Source organism: Rattus rattus, chromosome 8 (assembly GCF_011064425.1).
Source record: "Rattus rattus isolate New Zealand chromosome 8, Rrattus_CSIRO_v1, whole genome shotgun sequence".
Lineage (NCBI taxonomy): Eukaryota > Metazoa > Chordata > Mammalia > Rodentia > Muridae > Rattus > Rattus rattus.
In genome coordinates this window covers 92261658-92283239 of record NC_046161.1, presented here as the reverse complement: position 1 = coordinate 92283239, position 21582 = coordinate 92261658, and the positions used below count along the sequence as shown (strand labels likewise).

Below are 21582 nucleotides of genomic sequence, written 5' to 3'. Positions count from 1 at the left end.
GTTTCCCAAGGTGGGGACTTCTCCTCTCAGAAGAGTGAGTAACAGGGGAGGGGTTAGGGTGAGACTGGGAGAAGAGAAGGGGACAGGACTGATTGGGAGTTAAAATGAATAAATAGATAAATTAATGAAAAAAGATTATGAACTACATTTTCTCATTCTTTTTTATGTTTTATGGTGTTTGCCACCCCCCCCCCCGAGATACTGAACTTGCTTGGTATATTAAGTAGGATGGCCTTGAGCTCATTAAAATGATCCTCCTGAATGCCTCTCATGTTCCAGCTCCTTATCCTTCATAATAGGCAGGAAGTCACATTATCTGAAAGGCTACAAGTCACTACTGGGCATCATGGTTCACACCTGTAAGACCATCATACAAGAATCTGAGGCAGGCGAATTACTCAGGCATTTAAAGCCAGTAATGTAGTGAGGTTCTTTCTGCCCAGGCCAGTTTGGGGGTACAGTGAGACTATGTCAAAACAATTAAAGAGCTAAAGATGGCTCAGAGCCACCAAGTCTGGGGATCTGCATGGTGGAAGGAGTATAGATTCCTACGAGCTGTCCTCTGACTTCTACAAAGATGCTAAGCTACATATGAATTAACACTCATATACACACACAGACAAAAAAGGAGTTAATAAAAAAAAAAGACAAAAAGAGTAAAAACAATGGCTGGGAAAGGCCTTTAATCTCATCACTTGGGAGGCAGATGCAGGCAGATATCTTAGTTTGAGGCCAGCACATTCTACAAAGCTAGTTCCAGGACACCAAGGGCCAAACCTTGTCTCAAAACGAAACAAACATTAAAAGTAAAATATTACAAATTGAGGGCTAATGATGCAGCTCAGCCATATACCACTTGTCTACCATGTGTGAGTCCCTACCCCACCACACCTACATGAATATATGGAAGAAATGCAAGCATAATGATTTACTTTTAGCATTCAAATCCACACGGGTGGATTGGATTATAGCAATACATCTAAGTTTTTGTGTTTGGTATTTTATTTCTTAGCACATTAAGGTAGCTGAGAAATCAAATCTTTTGTTTTACTTTGATCAAGTACAGAGGTGATTGCAAGGCAACATAGCTACATATTCAGAGGCACAAATTGCTATTAAAATACTCAAAAGAGGGAGATCCTATAATGAGTTGAGTAAAAAAATGCTATGGCTGATGAAAAACTTGAATCTATAAGGTTTACCGTCCAGAACCAATGCACCATGGGGAAGGGGTAATTAGGAAAAAAACAAAGCAACATATTTTATGCATCTCCATTTCCCTGATAATGGGAAACTCTATATAAGCAGGGCAGGAAAAACAATGGTAAAGTGTTCCCGAGAGTTTAGCTTACAGAACTGCCAGGAGTTATTTCAGACAAACTGGTTTCATACACCAAATAATCCTAAGAAGTCTGTAGAGATTATGAAAATTGTGCTTTTAAGAATGAAGAAAATTAGGAAAGGTACCATAGAGTCATATAGGTAATTTTCCAGAAGAAAACGGGATCAGTTAGAAAATTCATAATCCTTCACCTTTTATGTACACAGGACTGGGCACGGTAGCAAACACACTTTTAATGTCAGCCCAGAAGGAAGGATCTCTGAGTTCCAGTCCAGACAGGGCTTAGGAATGTGAGACCTTACCCAAACAAAAAACAATAAAAAACAAAAACACACAAATAAAGGCACATGGCCCTACATTAGACATTCTCTTTTTAAAATCGACATATAGAGTACCAAGTTTCATTATGTAAATCATGGCACTTTAATACTACTTTCCTCCTTCTTTAATTCTCCCATGAGGCTTCTTTTCAGTTTCATGGCTTACACCTGCACTCAGTATCCCATTTTTACAAAAATTAGAAGCAAGGGTCAGCAGCATCTGAGAACAGGTTGGTATTGTTTATTTGAGCCAGGGACAACACATTTAATGTAATTGCTGGGTCAACCATTCTGAAATTTTCATCATACCTGAATAGAATTCCATTGCATATATGTATCATATTTTCATTACCCATTCATCAGCTGACAGCTATCTAGGCTAGTTCCATTTCCTTGTAATTGTGAACAGAGCAGCAAGAAACATGGATGAACAAGCATCTCTGTGGTAGTATAGAGAATGCTCAGATATGTGTCCAGGAACGGGTCAAATGGGTAGCTCTATTTTAACTTTTTGAAAAACCTCTACACTTATTTTCATAATGAACACAACAGTTCATACTTGACCAACAAGGAATATAACGTGGGTTCCGTTTCCCCCACATCCTTGCAAGAATTTGGTATCACTTGTTTTCTTGATGATTATGTTCTGATTTATGAGCTGGAATCTCATAGTTGTTTGACTCACATACTTGATGGCTAAAGATTCCAAATACTTAAAATATTTAATTTTGATTTATGTTTCTTCTCTTTGAGAACTATTTACTTAACAGTCTTATTTGTAGAACGACAGTTTTGATATTTGGTACTTACTGTTAATACTGCCTTGTTAAATAGGTAATTGGCTTTTTAAAGATTCTATAGGTTGTCTTTTCACTCTGGTGACTGTTCACAATGCCCAAGCTTGCTAATGTCAATTGCTAATTTGAGCAATTTCCTCTCCTATCCATAAAGTTCTTGCTAGTGTCTATATCTTAAAATGTTTTCATATATCAGTTTTAATGTTAGGGTTTTAAATTAAGGCTTTTGTTTTACTATGACTTATTTTTAGTGCAGGGTGAGAGACATGGATCTAAATTCATTTCCCTCCCAGCAGATCACACCTAAATTCAAAATCTTTCAAAGTTTCAAGTTTTGTTAAAGTCTTTTCCTCTGGCAGTGCTGTGATGGATCTTAGGTCTCATACAGGACAGGCACTGAGTCTCATAAAAGTTAGCCATATATTCGGTGCACAAAAAGACTCCTAGTTGGACTGGTATTACAGTTGTCTGCTGTATCTCCAAACTGGAATCAGATGATATAAAAACATAGCTAAAGACACAAGTAGAGCCAAAGAAACAGGTAACTTTCTAAACACAAGCAAAAGAAAACACTCCCTCTGACTTGAAAACAAGGCATGCACACTGGGAAGGGCTGGTGTCTCCTTGCTATCCCTTTTGGCCATACCATTAACAGTTCTGAATGCTTATCTTACAGGATCAGGAAATGAAGCTTATAGAAAAGAGAGAGGGCAGCAAAGTGTACAGAACTCATACAGTATGGAATAATTAATACTACAGACTGATAAAGAACTGAAGTACACTTAGCAGAGACAGACTTCATTGCAAAATTACCCATTATACACTTGTGAAAGCTGTTTTAGTTATGTATTCATCTTAATTACCTATTTCTCTACCACACAGAAAGGACAAAAATGAAACAATACCTTCATGTAGTGTTTAAAGATGTCTGCAGCTGCATGCATGTCAACAATATCGTAAATGATAAGTTTGCTAAAGGCAGCAAGTAGGTTCCTTCTTTTATGTAAGGCTTCAATTTTATTAGCTTCATCTTCTTCATCACCCTCTAGCCAACAGAAAATGAGGTGGTTATGAATTTAGTCTGTTTCTGCAGAGAACGTGTACAATTGAAAACTAGCTAAATATTAATCCTGGTTTACTTATCTACTTGTCTAGCTAGCTGTTCTGGGAAGCAAATTCTGGGGCTTTGTACATGCTAGGTAAATGCTGTCATGAGCTATAATCCTAAGCCAATTTAGTTTATAACAGATGAAAATATTAAGCTTACTACTTCAGAATAAACATCAGGAACTGAGACCACTATGTTCTAGCAGTGCTAAGATAAAGAAACTATAAAGACATTGTTTCTTTTATATTTTCATCATAATATACTGTTTATCCTAAAATGTTGCCCTTTCTAATTTCTGCATTTCTTATATGCTAATATATTTCCCCAGAGAAGAAATTTCTGAGGTATAGACAAAGAGTTATTTTTTTAAAGAGAAATGGAAATATAGGTGGTGGTGGCACACACTTTTAATCCCAACACTGAGGAAGCAGAGGTAGGTGGATCATTATGAGTTCAAGGCCAGCTTGGTCTACAGAGCAAGTTTGAAAACAGTCAGGCTTCATTTTTGGTGCTTGTCCTATATTTGATTACATAATTGGTCAAAAATTATAGATATAAGCACATTTAATGTTTATTTATTTACATGTATGCACTTGTCTATGTGAGTATATGGCACATGTTAGAACTGAACTGTAAAAGAGCAGCAAGTGCTAGAACACTGAGCTCAAATAAAATGTACTTTCATTTTTACTTATTTAATTAAAATAAATTTATTTTGCTGGGTTGGTGAGTTCACCACTTCAAGGACTTGGGAGAGAGAGGCAGGTGGATCTCTGTGAGTGTGAGGTCAGCCTGGCCTACCAATCGTGTCCAGCATAACCTGGGCTCTGTTACACAGAGAAAACCTTTCCCAAAAGCCTCCCAGCCCCCAAATTATTTTACTTTATGTGCATGAGTATTTTGCATATATATTTGGACCATGTGCTTGACTGGTGTCCAAGGAGGTCAGAAGAGGGCATCAAATTCCCTAGAACCGGAACTACTGACAAGAGTAAGCTCCCCTGTAGGTCACAGGAATTAAACCCAGGTCCCTCTAAGAAAGCAGCAGGTGTTCCTAACCACTGAGCTATCTTCAGCACCCAATGAAATGTACTTTTAAATGTCTGTAAAAAAATTCCTAACAAATACTGTCTTCCCCACTCTGGCTTATCTATTTGTAATTCTAGAAAAAGTTACACTCAAAGATCTAGAAGGTAGATGTGTGCACTGACATCCCACATTCTGGCCCGTTGTTACTGGGATTAATTGCTTTTCTTCACACAGAACGTACTATGTAGCCCAGGCAGTGCTGAGCTGACGATCAGCACGGATTACCTGCGTGTACTACTACCACACTCAGGTACGCCTTCAATATTTTTATCCAACTTATTTTGAGGACAGATAAATCTCTGTGAATTTCAGAACTGGATTTACCCTACCCCCGGCTGCTATCATTTTAGGTGGACAAGGTGATAAAGTCGTAAGTACCCATGCTTTGGTTTTCCTCGTCTTGGTCAATGAAAACATGATCCATCACAAAACTGAGGAGTTCAGACTGCAGTCCCGTGTCTGGATTAAACACCAAAGGCTGAAGGCCCTCTCTGCCACCTGTCATTAACTGGTGGCTAAAAATCATTAAAAGATCACAGAGTAGCATGAAAGCCTGCAATTCAAGAAGAATTGATTAGCAGAATAGTACACAAATATAGGAAAATCTATTAATATAAGAAAACAGGAATATATACAAACCAAAGTAATGGGAAACATACTAAATTTTCAATCCCAACACTAAAATAAAAAATCATAAGAATGAAAGTTCCAACTTTTCATAATTAACCTAATGAAATTCTTCTTTTCTCATTAAACAGAGGTTATATTGAAGACATTATTTTCTAATTGTATTTTTACTAAAGAACAGCAGACTGAGAGATTTTGGCTTGAATTTAAAAGAAGTCAAGTTCAATTCTAGTAATAGAGGTTTAATTAACAGATGACATTAGAAATCAATCATATACTACTTAAGTAATCAGCATAACTTATGAAAATTACAACTTAAATTATAATTAGTACTCAAAATTTAACCTATCATTTAGATTTAAAAAACTAATATAAAATGTTTCAGATATAGGATTAAAATTAGATTCAGACCATATATTAAGATGCTCAGGAAAAGCTATTTATAAAGAGACATTTTCAAGAGAATTCAGGAGAGTATTTTTAAACCCAGACTACTTTGGATATAAAACATATCAGAGCAGAAATGTAAGAGTTTGGTTTAATTGGCCATAACTAAGTACTTTAGGCAGTAATTAATGGTGGGTTCTAGAGAGTTACAGAGTAAGCCTTAGGGAAGACCATTTATAAGTTCTATGAAGAAAGAGACTTGTGGCAGTTTATTTTAAGAAAAGACTGTAAAGGATGACTAGCCTTTAATTTGACTTATTTTCTGGCCCAATACAAAAAGTAAAAAACTAGATAGAAAAATTTCATTTTGTTTTAAAGTGTTCTTTAATAGGAAAGCATACTTAAATAACTAATTTATAAATTTTTATAATGGAAAAACCTTCAATTTCGTGGGTCCTTCTTTAACAAGAGTCTGCCTTTACAAGAACTTTCTCACGTGAATGCTGACTTCTTCTCTAGTATTACCCAAGTATATAGATTCAGGAGTTCACTGCTCTGAAAGGGCTGGTCATTTGGTATTTTATATGTCGAAGCCTTTTTCCATAGCTCCAAAATATCCATGTTTGTACTTTAAGGTGGTCAGGGGAACAGCTACTTGGGATGAGTGGTATGGACATATTTTAGATATATGGGCTGAAGTATTCACATGTGTATGTATGCATATATGTACATACACACATGTATATATATGAATGAAGCTCTTTCTGGTATTAGGAGTTGAAGGTGAGAAGTTGATGCAAGTTACAGGTCAACTTACTAGACCCTCAATATTTTAGCACAGGATTCTTAGGAATCAAGAATTCTAAGTTTGGGGGTTGGGAATTTAGCTCAGTGGTAGAGCGCTTGCCAAGCAAGCGCAAGGCCCTGGGTTCGGTCCCCAGCTCTGAAAAAAAAAGAAAAAAAAAACAAAAAAAAAAAAAAAAAAAAAAGAATTCTAAGTTTGAACTTAAGTCTTCAGTATACTTGTCAAGTATAAGAACAGAATATATAACTTTAAAATATCTAGACATCAAAACTCTAGGTTATATATATGCCGATATTGAAAAATTATATAGTCTAGTGTTCTTCAATACATTTGGGTTGTTAACATTCAAATACAGAGCAATATTAACTAAGAATTTTTTTTTACCTGTTCCTTAACTGGAGTATTAACATTAGATAGGCACTGCTGGCAAACAGCCAAAAAAGATTTCACTGTTTTCCTCAACACCAACAAATCCTCCTGTAAAACACATTCAAATATGCAAACATGAATAACCATATCCCAGAAAATTGATTCAAGAAATAATAAACAGAAAACAGCTCAACTGGTTTATTGTAAAGGAAACCACAAAATTAAACCAATTATTGGGAATCAATTAGTACAGTTATTTCCTGTTTATTGAACATAATAGAAAGGGTAGGGAACCCAACATTACTCTAGATCCAGCCATAGTTGGTTAAGTGTGTGAATATTCAGAAAGACTCCTTTGTAAAGGCAGATGTGTCTCTGTTGACAGCAGTGTGTCAGCTCTCTAACACTATGTAGCAGTGAGACAATGGAATGTAAGACTGAGAAACGGCTCGGTGGGTAAGAGTAGAAACTGTGCAGCTCACACTACCTGTCCCAACTCCAGGAGGTCCAATGCCTTCCCAGGCACCTGCACTTACATGCACACATCCACACAGACATATACACAAGCATGCAATTGAAGTAATTAAACTTTCAAAATGATGATGAAGTGCAGCAGCGAACTGAAAAGAAAATAACAAGGTAGCAAGAAATAGGTTTCCTCTTTTCACAGTGCTTGCTATGTCGTTAGGGAAAAGGAGTATGTGACTCAATTCTAAGCTTAGAGATAAACCTGATTTCTCATTAGACAAGCCTGATAATATTCCACACAGAAATATTTAAAAATATGAAGATAAATGTTATTTTCTTCTAATTTTTTATGTTTGTTTGTTGCGCATAAATGTGTATACATGCCAAGGCAGAGGACGATTTGCAGAAGTCAGTTTTTTACTTCCATACTGTGTGTTCCAAGGTTAAACTCAGGTCACTGGGTCTGCAGCAAGTACCCTTTAACCTGTGGAGATTTACGTTAGGCCCCTGACTGCCTGTCTCCTGAGTGGAATTAAAGACATTTGTTACCAAACCTGGCTTCTCCTTTAAAATTTTTTCCCCTCCCCTTTGCTCCTAGAGACTGAACTTTGAGCTTTGAAAAGAAAATGCAAATTTATCCAGTATCCAAGAGATAAAGCCTTGTTAATAAGAAGCCAACAGGGAAAAATCTGCAAAGTTGTCTGCTAAACTGGCTCCTCCAAAGCCAGAGTTCCTGGTAAAAGGTCCCTGAAAAAAACCAAGGCACCTGAAGGGACAAACCAGTGCTGGCAAGCCTGGGGACAGTCTTGCAGGAAATGAAGATGCCAAAACAAACCAGGCGCAGACAGCTAACGATGCCAAGTACAATGTGTTCGTTTTAAAACACTGATTAATGTTTAAGATATTATTTTTTATCAAGGTTTATAAAAATGCTTGTAGAGACTCTTCTCTCAGAGGACAGCAATGCTAGGCTCTTGTCTATAAGAACAACATGGCATCAGTAATAGTGTCAGGGTTTGGTGCCGGCCTGTGGGAGGCCTTTCCTTCAATCTCTGCTCCATTTTTGTCCCTGCATTTCTTTTAGACAGGAACAATTCTGGGCCAAAACTTTTGAAGGTGGGCTGGTGCCCCCATCCCTGCACTAGGGGCCCTGTCTATCTACTAGAGGTGGTCTCCTCAGGTTCTATTTCCCCACTGTTGGGCATTTCAGCTAAGGTCATCTCCAGTGAGTCATGAGAGCCTCTTACTTCCCAGATCTTTGGGGCTTTCTAGAGGCTCCCCTGCCCCCTACCACCTGCAGCTGCAGATTTCCATTCATTTCCTGGGCCTCTGGGCTTCTTTCCTGTCTCCCCCACCAGATCCTGCCCTCCTTTCCCCTTCACCTCCCCTCTCCCACAGTTTTCTCCTCTCTACTCATCCCCTGATTATTTTGTTCCTTCTTCTAAGTGGGATCAAAGCATGCAGATAGGAGCTTAGCATGGGAGAGGCTCTACCAGCAGCTGAGACAGATAAAGGTAAAGCCAACCACTGGACTGAGACCACGGAGCCCTATGGAAGCGTTAGGGGAAGAAAGGAGTGAAGGAGCTGAAGGGGATGGCAACCCCATAGGAAGACTAACAGTGTCAACTAACCTGGACCCTTGGGAGCTCCCAGAGACTAAGCTGTCAACCAAAGAGCATATGAGGGCTGATCTGTGGCCCCCAGCACATATGTAGCAAAGGACTACCTTGTCTGGCCTCCATGGGAGAGGACTGACTAATCCTGTAGAGACTTGATGTCTCAGGGAAGGAGGGCTGTGGGTGGGGTGTTGGTGGAGCACTCTCTCAGAGGCAAAGGGGAGTGGGGTGAAGAACTCTAGGAGGGGGGAACCAGAAAAGGACATTGGAATGTAATTAAATTAAACGATTTTTAAAATTGCAGTATTTTGTTTTACCTTAAAAAAAAAAAAACTATGTTATTATCACAGAATATGTCATTTTTTTGAGGGGGTAGGGGAAAGAAGGTGTGTGTAACAAACAAAATCTCTCCCAACCTAGACTGATAGGAGAAAACTCTTTTTTCTGCTAGTTTAAGATTCCTTTCTTCTTCATAGGGATTTTCTTATGTTGATGGGCATGACCACCTTGACACAAATGCCTTGTGCATTCCACAAAATTCAACATTTTTATATCACCCTCCCCCTCTACAACAAGCATGACTTAACTCCCTAAAAACAGACACCTGTTGAAACTTAGACCCCTAAAACTGATTTTGCTAGTGTATTGGGAGATTCGGACTTTCCAGCAACATCACTAAGATGGTTTTCCTCAAAAGAACAGTGGTTCCTTTTGTAGATGACTATGAATCTTCAGACTGGTCATTCTGCTATTTTCATTTCATTTCCTGCAAGTCAAAGTCAGCTAAAAATTAAACATCTGTAATATGAAATCAGTCTTTTCCCTGATGAAAGCATGAATAGCTCATTGGATTTCTGACTTTGGTAGTTCATTCAAGAAGGAAGTTTGGAAGATCTGTAAAACTGTTAATGATCACTTGCCTATGTCCTGCCAGAAATTACATGATTGCTCATGAAGAATATTTTAAATAAAGCTGGATGCAGTTTGGTGTGGGAAAAATAAATAGGTTCTATTGTTGGACATGTTAGTAGCACCTAACTCAGGAGTTAAGAAGGCAGTGAGGACCTCCTGAGTGCAAAAATTTCAAATCAGCCTGTCCAACACAGTGAAAGCGGTCTCAAAACAAACCCCGCCCACCAAATAGAAGCCTCCCCTTCACAAAAAACTCTAAACTAAGTCCAGTGGTGCATACTTATAATCTCAGCACTTGAAAGGCTAAGGTAGGAGAATCAGAATTGTTACCAGTGTGAACTACACATGAAATCCTGTTCCTCAAACCATGAAAAAAACTAAACACAGACACGCCTGTAGGGAAGGGGCGGTTTTGATTAAACTTTGTAACCAGGACTAGGCTACCAGACTCGTCTTCCCCACACAAGTAAGTCATATACAGGCATATAATTCAGCATTATATTGGCATTTAAAAAGGGACCATATGGAAATCACTTTAAAAGTTACTCTAAATTTAAAATTCTTTAGAACTATTTTGCTTGGGATCTCTGTTTTGGGAACTTCACAAGCCAAATGACACTTCAAAAATATCACTAACATGAGCACATACTTTGAAGGAGGAATAAGCCTATATTGTACAGATATTAAGAGAGGAGGACTTTTAAATTTCCTTCAGGTAAATAATTACATATCTGTATTTCAATATTCCTTTAACTTTCAATCTCAAACATTTGTAAAGCATGGGCGGGGGGCAATTGAGGTAACACAGTCAACCAGAACAGAGTATGTAGCATGAGGGCAGGGGAAAGTATAGCATTTATTCTGAACAACTCTGGGTCAGAAGTTGTCTTGGAAGCATTTTCGGTTCTTTTTTTTTTTTTTTTTTTCGGAGCTGGGGCCCGAACCCAGGGCCTTTCGCTTCCTAGGCAAGCGCTCTACCACTGAGCTAAATCCCCAACCCTTGGAAGCATTTTCAAAAGGTTAACATGTTGTGCAGCTAGATCTAGGACTGAACTTACATAGATACCGAGAAGGTGTTATACATGTAAACAGGCTCCTGGCTGAATGGGAAGGTTATAAGCATGTAACCATACCAGTGTTAAAGATTCTGTAAGGCAGGATGAAATTAGAATTTCCTGATTGTTGAAAGTTAAAATACTGTAGACCTACAGCCAAATTATGTTTGGCTATTTTTAATTTCCATTATACGAATTTACTGCCCACTTGTGTCTGACCTTGTATCTTTTTGATTATCAGAAAAATTTATAAAATGTATTTTTAGCATACCAAAATTCTACTAATCCCAAGTTCTGAATGTTATTTGATAGCATGTAAGGCTTAAAGGAGTTTCCCATACTCTGATGAAACCTGCTTATCTGCAGTTTTCACAACATGTATTTGGTAAATTTCTTGATTTATGACTTTGTTTTATAAGTAATGAAATAGCATGCAAACACTTCCACGGTGGAATATGCTATTTGAGGTAACTGAAATCATGTTGCTGGGACATGATCACTCATAATTCAGTTTAAAAAATAAACTATCCCTTATTCCCTTTGAGGTGAAAACTGTATTTTGCATTGACACAGGCCACACATGAAACCATAATGCCAACACCTGGAAGGATAGAGATTTTAAACTGGAAATCAGTCTAGGTGCTATCACAAGACCCTGGATTAAAATAAATAAATAAAAAAAACCCTCAAAATCCATATACTCATCAAAAAAAGAAAAAAAGAAGAAAAGAAAAAAAAGGTATTCTAGGAAGGACAAAGAATGTTGAAAAGCGTAGTTATACCACTGACAAAAGCTACTGTAGTTGGCTAGGGCACACAGAGGCAAGAAAATAAACAACAACAAAACAGTACCCATTTCTACTTAATACAAAGAAGAGGCCATTTGAAATGCCATATTTGGTTATTATACTTATGGCAGTAAGGAACTACTGAGAGATTTTTACTTTGTCACAGGAATGCTACACTTTTGTGTGATAAAGAGGAGGACACTGTGAGTTAAAGAGTCAATATGATATTTTGTTCAAAGCCTGCTGTGTAGCAAATATTCTGTTCTATGTTTATAGAGAACGAGTCTCACTATATAACCCTTGCTGGCCTTGAAATCAAAGAGATATGCCTGCTTCTGTCTCCAAACTGCTGTGATTAAAAGTATGTACCATTCCAGGTCCCAGTAATAAAATTCCTGTTTCCTGGAAAGGAAAACTAATATTCTGAGTACCAGAGAGGGAGTGGGGTTATGTTGATACTATTAAACGAGTATTATGTATTTGTCTATTTCTTGGCATACATCTCTTAAAAATCTTTGCACTTTCTAAAGTGAGATGACTGTGTGTGATAATGAGTTGACTAATATTAGGCTAGCACTTCCCTAGGTACCTCCAGGCTACTCACTGAAAAGACATGGCATAATTAGTGTTAGGCCTTTAAAACGCTTTCTTCTTTATAGTTTTGAATGATATTCTAAATACTTATCCTTATCCCCACAGAGAAATGCAGCTCTCACCTTCTTTTTGCAACAGATGGAGAAAAATTAAAGAAACTCCACAGCTGGTCTAAATGCATAGAATAAATGAATGGGGTGCTCAGCTGATACATTTGTGGTGAAACCCCTACACCTAATGCTCAGGGAAAATCATGGAAGGGGAGGAACGAATACAAGAGCCAGAAGCCCAGGGTCCCTGATGTGTTTTTAAATTATTTACTGTTACATGTTATGCATATGTATATATGCACATGTGTATATAATGTAATGAGATTGTTCAGCTTTTCTTGTTTGTACATATGCCCAAACTGATCACCCAGGATTGGATAAGTTCTACAAGAGTTTATCAGTAGAAGACAGTGTTTCTTCCTTTCTCCAGCTCATCTCTAGATAAGTATCTATAGCAATTCATCTAGGGACCATGAAGAATTTCTCTTGTCTGGTTTAGCATGTGAACTGGTGGTGACATTATACTGGTTTCATTCAAGCAACTACACTGTTGAAAGTTCCTGGGTGCACTGTCTCTGTCACTATATAACCAAACCTTTTCTTCCAGTCCCATGGAGTGGGAAGCTAATGGTTAAGTACCAATGATGAAATGAAGCATGTTTATGTAATGAAGTTTCCAAAGTAAATCAAAAGGACAAGTTTCAAGGAGGTTCTAGAAAGATGAATATAAAAAAAACTACTCCATCTAATCACACAAAATATTATTCCCAAGGCAATGGTAAAACAGGTAAAAGCTGCTGGCAAGTGTTTTCTCTGAGAAGCATAAACTGTAACTACCAATATACCAAGTGGAAAGCACCAGATGCAAGAGTTAAATGTGTTGTATGTAGGCTATTGTGAGACTGGATCCTAGCACAGCCACGATAGTCACTCAGCAAACGTGACTGTGGGGTTTGAATGAATGTCCCCCACAGGTCCTGTGTTTGAATGTCTGTCCTTAGTTGGGAAGGATTAGAACGTGTGGTCTTGTTGGAGAAGGTGTGTCCTGGGGCACGTTCTGAGGTTCCAAAGGCCCACACCCGTTTGTGCTCTGCCTTATGCTTGTAGATGAGATGTAAGACCCAGCTGCAGCTTCAGTGCCATGCTCCCGAAGAGACGGTGATGGTCAGGAACCCGAATCTTCTGAAATTGTAAGCAAACTAAATGCTTTCTTTTATAAGTTGCCTTGGTCATGGGAATAGAAAAATAACTTAAAACAATGACTGTCACCCAGGTGATGATATATTCTGTGATTAAAGGTACTGTTATCCTTCAGTAAGGCACTTTTCTTTTTTTGGTATAACTTTATTGCCCTCAAAATTGACAATCAGTTCAGGAAGCCATATCAGATTTGCCATCTCACTTCCCTAGACAGGTCTAAATAAGTTACAGGAGAATGAGCAAAGTCAAAAGGGAGAGAGAGCCAAAGTATTCATTTTAGGAAGGTGGATAGTTTAAACTTAAGGGCTGGCACGATGGCTCATCAGGTGCTACTGCCTGTGGTGCAAGCCTAATGATCTGAGTTAAATCCTGGAGCCCACATAATGCAGAAGGAAAGAGCCACCATTTGTAACCTCACATACTCACACACGTCATATACATACAATCATAGTAAGTTTTAAAAACTTTACATTTAAAAATAATTAAGGGATGAAGATTAAAGGGCATGAGCTTGCTGGTTTCTGTTATTACCTAAAAGTTAATGCATCTATGGTCCAGGAACACTAACTTGCTTATTGTAGTTCGAAAAGATATCTTGACTTTTCCTGTACCATAAAAAGATGTAGGAAGCTAAAAGAGTCAGATAGACAGGAAAACACTGATTGTTAGGAGTAAAACGAGAGACTTAAAATGCACAAATTATCTTAATTCAGATGGAGGAATGGATTTCCCCCTCTGTCCCTCAATCCTGTAACTAGCCACCAGGCATGTTTACACTTCAGATAATTCGTCGTTTATTATAAACTCTTGGTTTTGGCAGATGAAAACAATGACAAGAGCTGAGATTTAAAAATCAACAAATTAACATGTACTATTAACTGAAATACTCAATTTCTAACTGAAACAAATCAATTTAGTTGTCTCAGAATCCTTATCAGCAGTCAATATCACTCTTATACTGTATATTAGAAAACTGAAGCTTAAGATGAGGCAACTTATTTTGTTACCAGTAGATAGAATGAGTCAATATTTAAAAATTTAGTATTTAATTCAAAAGACATATTTGACCAGCAACTAATCACCATTTAACCAACACCTAGCAACTGTGAATTATTAGAAAAAGATTCAAACTAAGAAACCTACAGAAAGAAGCAGATTGCTATAGCCAAAAAAATTAATTATAATACATATTTTTTAAAAAAGTGGTCTGATAGGAAAATAGACTCTGTTGTCATTAATTTTGTTGAACAAAATCTCATATCTTTGTACTAGAAAAGAGATTGTTATGTTTTGTCTAAATATTCTTTGGTATATGTGTGCATATGTATTTGTATGTGTGCACATTTGTATACATAGACCAGAACTCAACACTAGATGTTTTTCTTGCCTTTCTCCACATTATTCTTTGAGAGTCTCTCACTGAACCTGGAACTCACTGATTGGCTAGGCTGCCGGGCCAGCAAGGTCCAGGGATTTGCCTGTCTTTGCTCCTGTAGCACTAGGAGTACAGACATGCTCTTCCATAAGTCTTTTAGGTGGGTCCAAGGGATTGGAACTCGTGTTTTTGATGGCACAAGAACCATGTTACGTTAGTGGCTGAACTATCTCCCCAGTCCCTAAATATTCTTAAAATAGTCTTTGGTCATTGACAAGCTCATTAAAAGATTTCTCTTTTATACTGAATAATACTTTAGGATGGATCTTTTCACTCCTTACTTATTCTTACTTAGTTCAGGAAAATTCAATAAGTTCAAGTGTTAAACAGCAGCGATCAGTTGACAGATTAATGAAGTAGAGCGACTATTAAATTACCCTTCATTATAGATAAACTGCCAGAAAGCAAGAACTGCAGGTCCAGGTTTAGAGTTGCAAACACACTATACACTGCACTACCCCCTCCAACCCTATAGACTCTCCACCCCTCCAACTCCAACTCTTAATAAAATGCCAAAACCATGAACCATGAGGTTTTTATTTTTCTATACTGAAAATGTTTATATCTGGTTCTCAGATATAAAAATTTCAAGTTCAAAATTATAAATAGTTACATCTAGATTATTTTCCTTTTCCTTCCCTGTTTACTTTTTTTCTTTTGAGAAAGGGTTTCACTGCTACATAGCCTAGGTTGGCCTTGAACTTAGCTTTCTAAGGGCTAAATTCTGGAATTAAAGCAAGGTGTGAATGGATATGACTTGGATCTTTCTTGCTTATCTTTTCTAGACTAGTCATATAATTACTTGTGACTGGACATAGAAAGAACATAACTATTAAACTCTGGTAGTCAAAGAATGACCAAAGGTAAACTAATTTTCAATTAATTGGATAAATTATGAAAACAAAATTTTCAAAAAGGAAAGGTTGAAATAAAGATTCTAAAAGTAAAATAAACTGTTTATAGTGAAACTTTCTTCCTTTAGGGATAGTTCTTATTTCTTTTTTTTTTTTTTGGTTCTTTTTTTCGGAGCTGGGGACCGAACCCAGGGCCTTGCACTTCCTAGGTAAGCGCTCTACCACTGAGCTAAATCCCCAGCCCCTAGTTCTTATTTCTTAATCCTTGCCCCATTCCTTTCTCCTCAGAGTAATAACTGTAGACAGAGAGGTCCTAGCTATTCTTGTTATTATAGGAATTCTGTGTAAGGATCCAAGTAAAGCTATTTCTTCTTCATAGCTACAAAGGAGTAAGGGTAGGGGGAACAAAAAAAAAAAAAAAAAAAAAAAAAAAAGAGGAGGGAGAGGAAGAGAAAAAGAGCCTGCTCCCTCCCTTTAAACATTCAGCTCATTCCTAGGAATGTGATTTGTGGCAGGAAGTACAAGGTTGAAAGGATGTGGGCCCTCTAGCAGGCGTTGCCCCTCCTCTTTCTTCAGTCTGTGTAAATATTAAGGTGGAAGATGCAGAGGAGACACTACGGTCATAAATGTGAAGACGGAACACATTTTTCATCAAGTGCTTCATTAGCAATTTAAATTAATAGTAATATAAGGATGTTGCTTCGACTTAAAGAATTAGGGTTAGGGCCAGAATCCAGTGGCAAAGATTGGACTCCAAGCAGTCTAGAAGAGAAACAGGCAGGGTGAGGTAGGGTAGCATCCAGAGATTACAGAGAACAGAACATGCTGGGTGTCACAGTATGGAAGACAGAAACAGCTACATCTTTGTGTATTTAAGACTAGTCTGGTATACACAATGAATTCTAGGGTATCTGGAGCCACATAGTGGAGAAAACAAAACAAAACAAAAACCAAAACCCAACCAACCAAAAAAAAAAAAAAAAAAAAAAAAAAAAAAAACCCGAAAACAAAACTTTTTAAAAAGGCATCCATAAATAAAGAAGAAACAACAGAACAACTCTCAAGTGGAAAAAATGTAAATTCTTTTCTTCAGGATGCAAAAGGCATCCTGAAGTCTTATTTACCAGGCTCTCTAACCGCTTTTGTGTAGGTTCAGGAAGAGCTAAAGTAATAATGATGTCTCTTGTCTCTGAGAGGACAGTGAAAGTTGCTTGTAGAGACCATCACTAGGGGGCACTAGAGCAAAGACTACTGAACAAGACTTGTGAGCTTGTCAAGCAGCTTCACCTCCAGGTTGACACCAAGCACACCTACATTTTATAAAAAGGTCTAAAACTGTTTTGCCACAATCTGCTCAAATATTTCACTACAAAAGGTTTATCATCAAATTAAATTATAATTTGATTTAAACTTCAAATATAATTATCATTTAGAATCTCCTGAATGACAGTGCTCTTGACAAGTCAGAAGAAAATCAAATTCAAGAAAAATCTCTCTACAAAGAAGCAAACTTACGTTACATCCCTTAAGTATACTAATAATTGTTGACTTAGCAATCGTATTCTAGTATATTAACAAAACATAAAACAATGAAGAACACAGAACAGGTCTTAAGTGAGAATGGCCATCAATTCCATAGCAAAAAAATTCAAAAAAAAAAAAAAAAGTTCAAAACTATTCAGTTCAAATGTATTCAAAATATTCAAGAACATAATAAATTCTTATGTAGCTACAAAATGTACTACTATGCAATTATTAAAAAATTATTAAAATTATTAAATTCTTGGCCAGGAGGGATGGCTAAGGGTTAAAAGCATGTACTGTTCTTATAGAGGACCTGGGTTTGGTTCCCAGCATTCACTTGGTAGGTCACTACCATCTGTAAATCCAGTTCCAGGGACCTGGTGCCCCTTCAGAAACATAGTGCACATACATACATGTAGGCAAAACATTCATACACATAAAATAAAAACAAGCCTTAAAATATTCTTGGGAGATTATAGATGGTGGATGACAGTCTTCAGGAAATACGCTGGTAAAGGCTGAATACAGCCACGAGAAAAGCAATGGGTAATTTAAACAGCTGTGGAAGAGTCACACCCAGGACAGCACAGTCAAAGTGGGACCAAGGAACCCTCCTTATCTTAGCACCCTGTAGGTGTTCAGCACTGACATGGAGCAGAGGCGACATACCGTTTAAACAAGCTTTCTGTTGTCCTAGAGTATGTCAGACCAAGTATAAGGGGCCTGTACACTAGAACCCGAATAAAACCACTGCATTACTATGGAAAAGAAAGGTCACACAGATCTAAATAGTGTGCAGGAAGCTGGACAGTCAGTGTAAAATAATAAAGTGTCACCAGAATTTTCACAGAGACTTCAGGCAAGAACTGCACAGAAGCCATTTGCGTTCGAGCCTAGAAGGAAACCCTTCAAGTTTGACTAGAACAGAGAGTCCCCCTTTAGAAACAACTAAGGGTAATCTGATCACCCAAAGGCAAGGCAGAGGAGAGAATGGGACCAGCCATGGAAGAGGACAGCCCAGCAGCAGGAAGAAACTTGACTGTCTAGTCAAAAACCAGGCAGTTCTTATATCCCAAATCTCTATCCAGTTTTCTCCTCTATATCTAACCCATCTGTATTTAATATCCAAAGTCATTTTAGCAGGTCAACTTGGTCGTGGTCTGTTCTTGCCCTACATTTCATTTCCCCTTAAATCTTTCCTTATTACTTTTTTTCCCCTTCCCTTCTTTTTGCTTTCTCCTTGCCCAAAGAAAATAGTCTCATCTGGTTTACAAGAACCATTCGCCTCAGACATTGAAACAAGACTGATTTACATAATCTGTCTGTACATTTTTATTTCTTCCTCTACTTTGAGGCAAAGCTCCTTCATCAGCCTGACTTCTTTTGCCCACGCAAGCTCCACTTCCTATTTATGTTTTCTTCTGCTGCCTTTCATCACCCCAATACTAATCATTAATCATAGTATGTTTTCTTTTATTTTTTTCTCACGTATACCCAAATAACTAATATACCACTACATATAGTTTTATCAATACCCATTGTTATTGAAATGATTAATATGTAAAGGGTAACTGTTGGACTTAATACTTACTCTATTTCCAAAAGGATTCCACACCTGGGTAGTGACTGCTATTGCAAGGAATGCCTGGGAGAATACAGTCTGGTGCCCTGGATGTCAATCGTACAGAGGAAAAAAACCCTCAACCTTACTAAAATCTAGTCCCAACCCAACAGATCCTATACCTGCAGTCAACATCCTGTCAAACAGAAACACTTACAACAGTTGGTCCCTAGCTATTGGTGCTATCTGGAAGGATTAGGTTGGTGTGGCACTGCTGCAGATGAATGTCACTGGGCCTGGCCTTTGAGAGTAAAAAGCCTTGCTTCCAGTTCATTCTCCCTGCTTTGTGTTTACAGTTCAAAAATGAGCTCTTTACCAGCTTTCCTACTGTCATGCCTGCAGCCTCAGGGTTGTTCTTACCATTATGAAATCACATAGCCCTCTGAAATCACAAATCAAAATAAACACTGTTTATCAACATATTGATTTGATCATGGTGTTTTACCACCACAACAGAAGTAATACAGTAACCAATAGAATGGGAAGAAATTTCTATCATCTACACCTCAGACAGAGGATTCATATGTAGGAAACACAAAGAACCTGAACATAAATGTTAGAAACAAACAAACCAACAAAACAACCAAAACAATAAAAGAGTACAACCAAAAAATGGGTTGTGGAATGGAACAGAGAATATTCAAAAGAGAAAATACAAATGGGTAATAAAGATTTTTTAAAAAAGTATTTAGTATCTTTAATAAAACTACTTTGAGATTCCATCTCATACTCAACACAATGGGCAACAAGAGAGGAGTAGAATGGCTTATGCTCAAAGTCTCTGACCTCGGTAGGACAAGGCTCCATCCATGTGAGACAGGACTGTGACAACAAATACACACAGGGTAATGTTGAAGATCTCCCGAGAGCACTTTAGTCACATGTCATCTCTCAGGAAGGTGACAGTAACAACAACCTTCTTTCTGTGCTTCATCTAGTTAAACAGGTTTAACTAAATGATTTCTAAGTCTTTCAGTTCTAACTCATCATGACAGCATAATGTCACAATAAAAAATACAACAGAAGACATTTTAAACATTTATCAAGAATTTATACCAGTTCAACAACTGCATGATATAGGATAAATGGAAACTCGAGATTACTATGAGGAATCACAGTGTTTTTGTTCTCATAGTTTGAAATTCTATTGCCTAGAGATAAGATAACTATTAAGATCACATGTTAGAGGATATTCACACATTATTAATATTTTTATTTGGCTCTTTAAATATTTGCCTTTTATTGATATGTTCCAATCTTAATTTCATGAAACAACTGGATATTTTATGTTGAACAGATTTAAAAATTTCCTTTTTGTAATAACATTGTATTTGCTAGAAATTCTCTGAGCCATGTGCTTTTAGAAGATTTACATTTAGGCAGACAGTGGTGGCTCATGCCTTTAATCCCAGCATTTGGGAGGCAGAGATAGATTGAGCTCTGTGAATTTTAGGCCAGCCTGGTCCACAAACTAAGTTCCAGGCCAGCCAGGCTTACACAGAAAAAACCCTGTTTCAAAAAACATAACAAAAAAACAAGCAAACAAATGTTGATTGTTAGGTATTTGAGAAAATCACTTCAGAACTCTTGAAACCTCAATAGGGTTTTTAGTTCTGAAATAAGGTTCTCTGTGAAAACTAGTTCATGGTTCTACGTTTGATCAGAGACAAACAATTGTCATTCCCTTTAAGGAATGACAGATTTTAAGTAGTTGTTTTGTTTCTTTTTTCTTTTGGTTTTAAAGCTTCACCACAAGTGGAGCTTGTGTCTGTTTACCATTGGATCAGAGCTATCTTTTCCAGATCCTGAGTTTATGAAAGAGATACTAGACAACCTCTATCTTTCAAGGGACTTAATGAGACTTTAGATTAGAAGTGTGACTATCAATGAGAAAAGTCAGTATTTTTTTTACTTTTGTATAAAAAAGCTAGTATCCATCATTAAAATAGAGCGATGTTTTACTTTTATTTTCTACACTGTATTTTCTACTCACTCTCATATAATCAGAGATCCGGAATTATCAAGTTATTTGTAGGTTACGCTGAGTACCTGACCCAGAATAAACGGTGTATATTGTTAGACTCATCCTCCTCTTTTCTCACTGTCTTTAAGAGCCTGGGTTTATAGCACCCTTTTGTCTTTTAACAGAAATGAAATAGTGTTGCTGTTTCTTACAGATGTCTTTATTTTGTGTTTTTTAAAATGTATGTATACACATGTGTAAAGGTATGTTTTGTAACTACTGGTTGAAGAACACACACATAAAGCAAAAACTGATTAAGACTAATTATCAATTTAGAAAGATAATTTATGCAACTTATATTACATTAATTTAGTACAGTTATTATTTTTAATAAACCATTCTACCTACCGAAGCTCTTACTTACTTTGGAAGGAGAACCATCAGTAATTTTCACCAGCTGCCAAAGAATTGAGTAATGGGAACACTGCAGTGCTTGTACGACTATCTGTATCAAATGAAAAACAAAATTTTTATGAAAAAGTTAAAAAGAGACAATTTGTTTGCGTAGTACTAAATAACTAATACTTATGGGTTTTATTTCATAGTGAAGTTTTAAAACTGAGTTTTAAATAGAGTAACAGTAGATTGATTAAAAGTC

At 37.2% G+C, this 21582-nt stretch overlaps 1 protein-coding gene across 3 annotated transcripts in view; it reads right to left on the bottom strand.

Moving 5' to 3' along the window:
- The window catches only part of Stag1 (stromal antigen 1), a 371976-nt gene that overhangs the window by 41064 nt on the left and 309330 nt on the right, over nucleotides 1-21582 (bottom strand). For all 3 annotated transcript variants that reach the window (XM_032910192.1, XM_032910191.1, XM_032910190.1), the window contains 4 exons: nucleotides 21349-21429; nucleotides 6860-6952; nucleotides 5035-5209; nucleotides 3365-3504 (listed from right to left, as the gene is read on the bottom strand). In XM_032910192.1, coding sequence (XP_032766083.1) covers nucleotides 3365-3504; nucleotides 5035-5209; nucleotides 6860-6952; nucleotides 21349-21429 — 489 coding nt within the window. The remainder of the gene's footprint in view (nucleotides 1-3364; nucleotides 3505-5034; nucleotides 5210-6859; nucleotides 6953-21348; nucleotides 21430-21582) is intronic.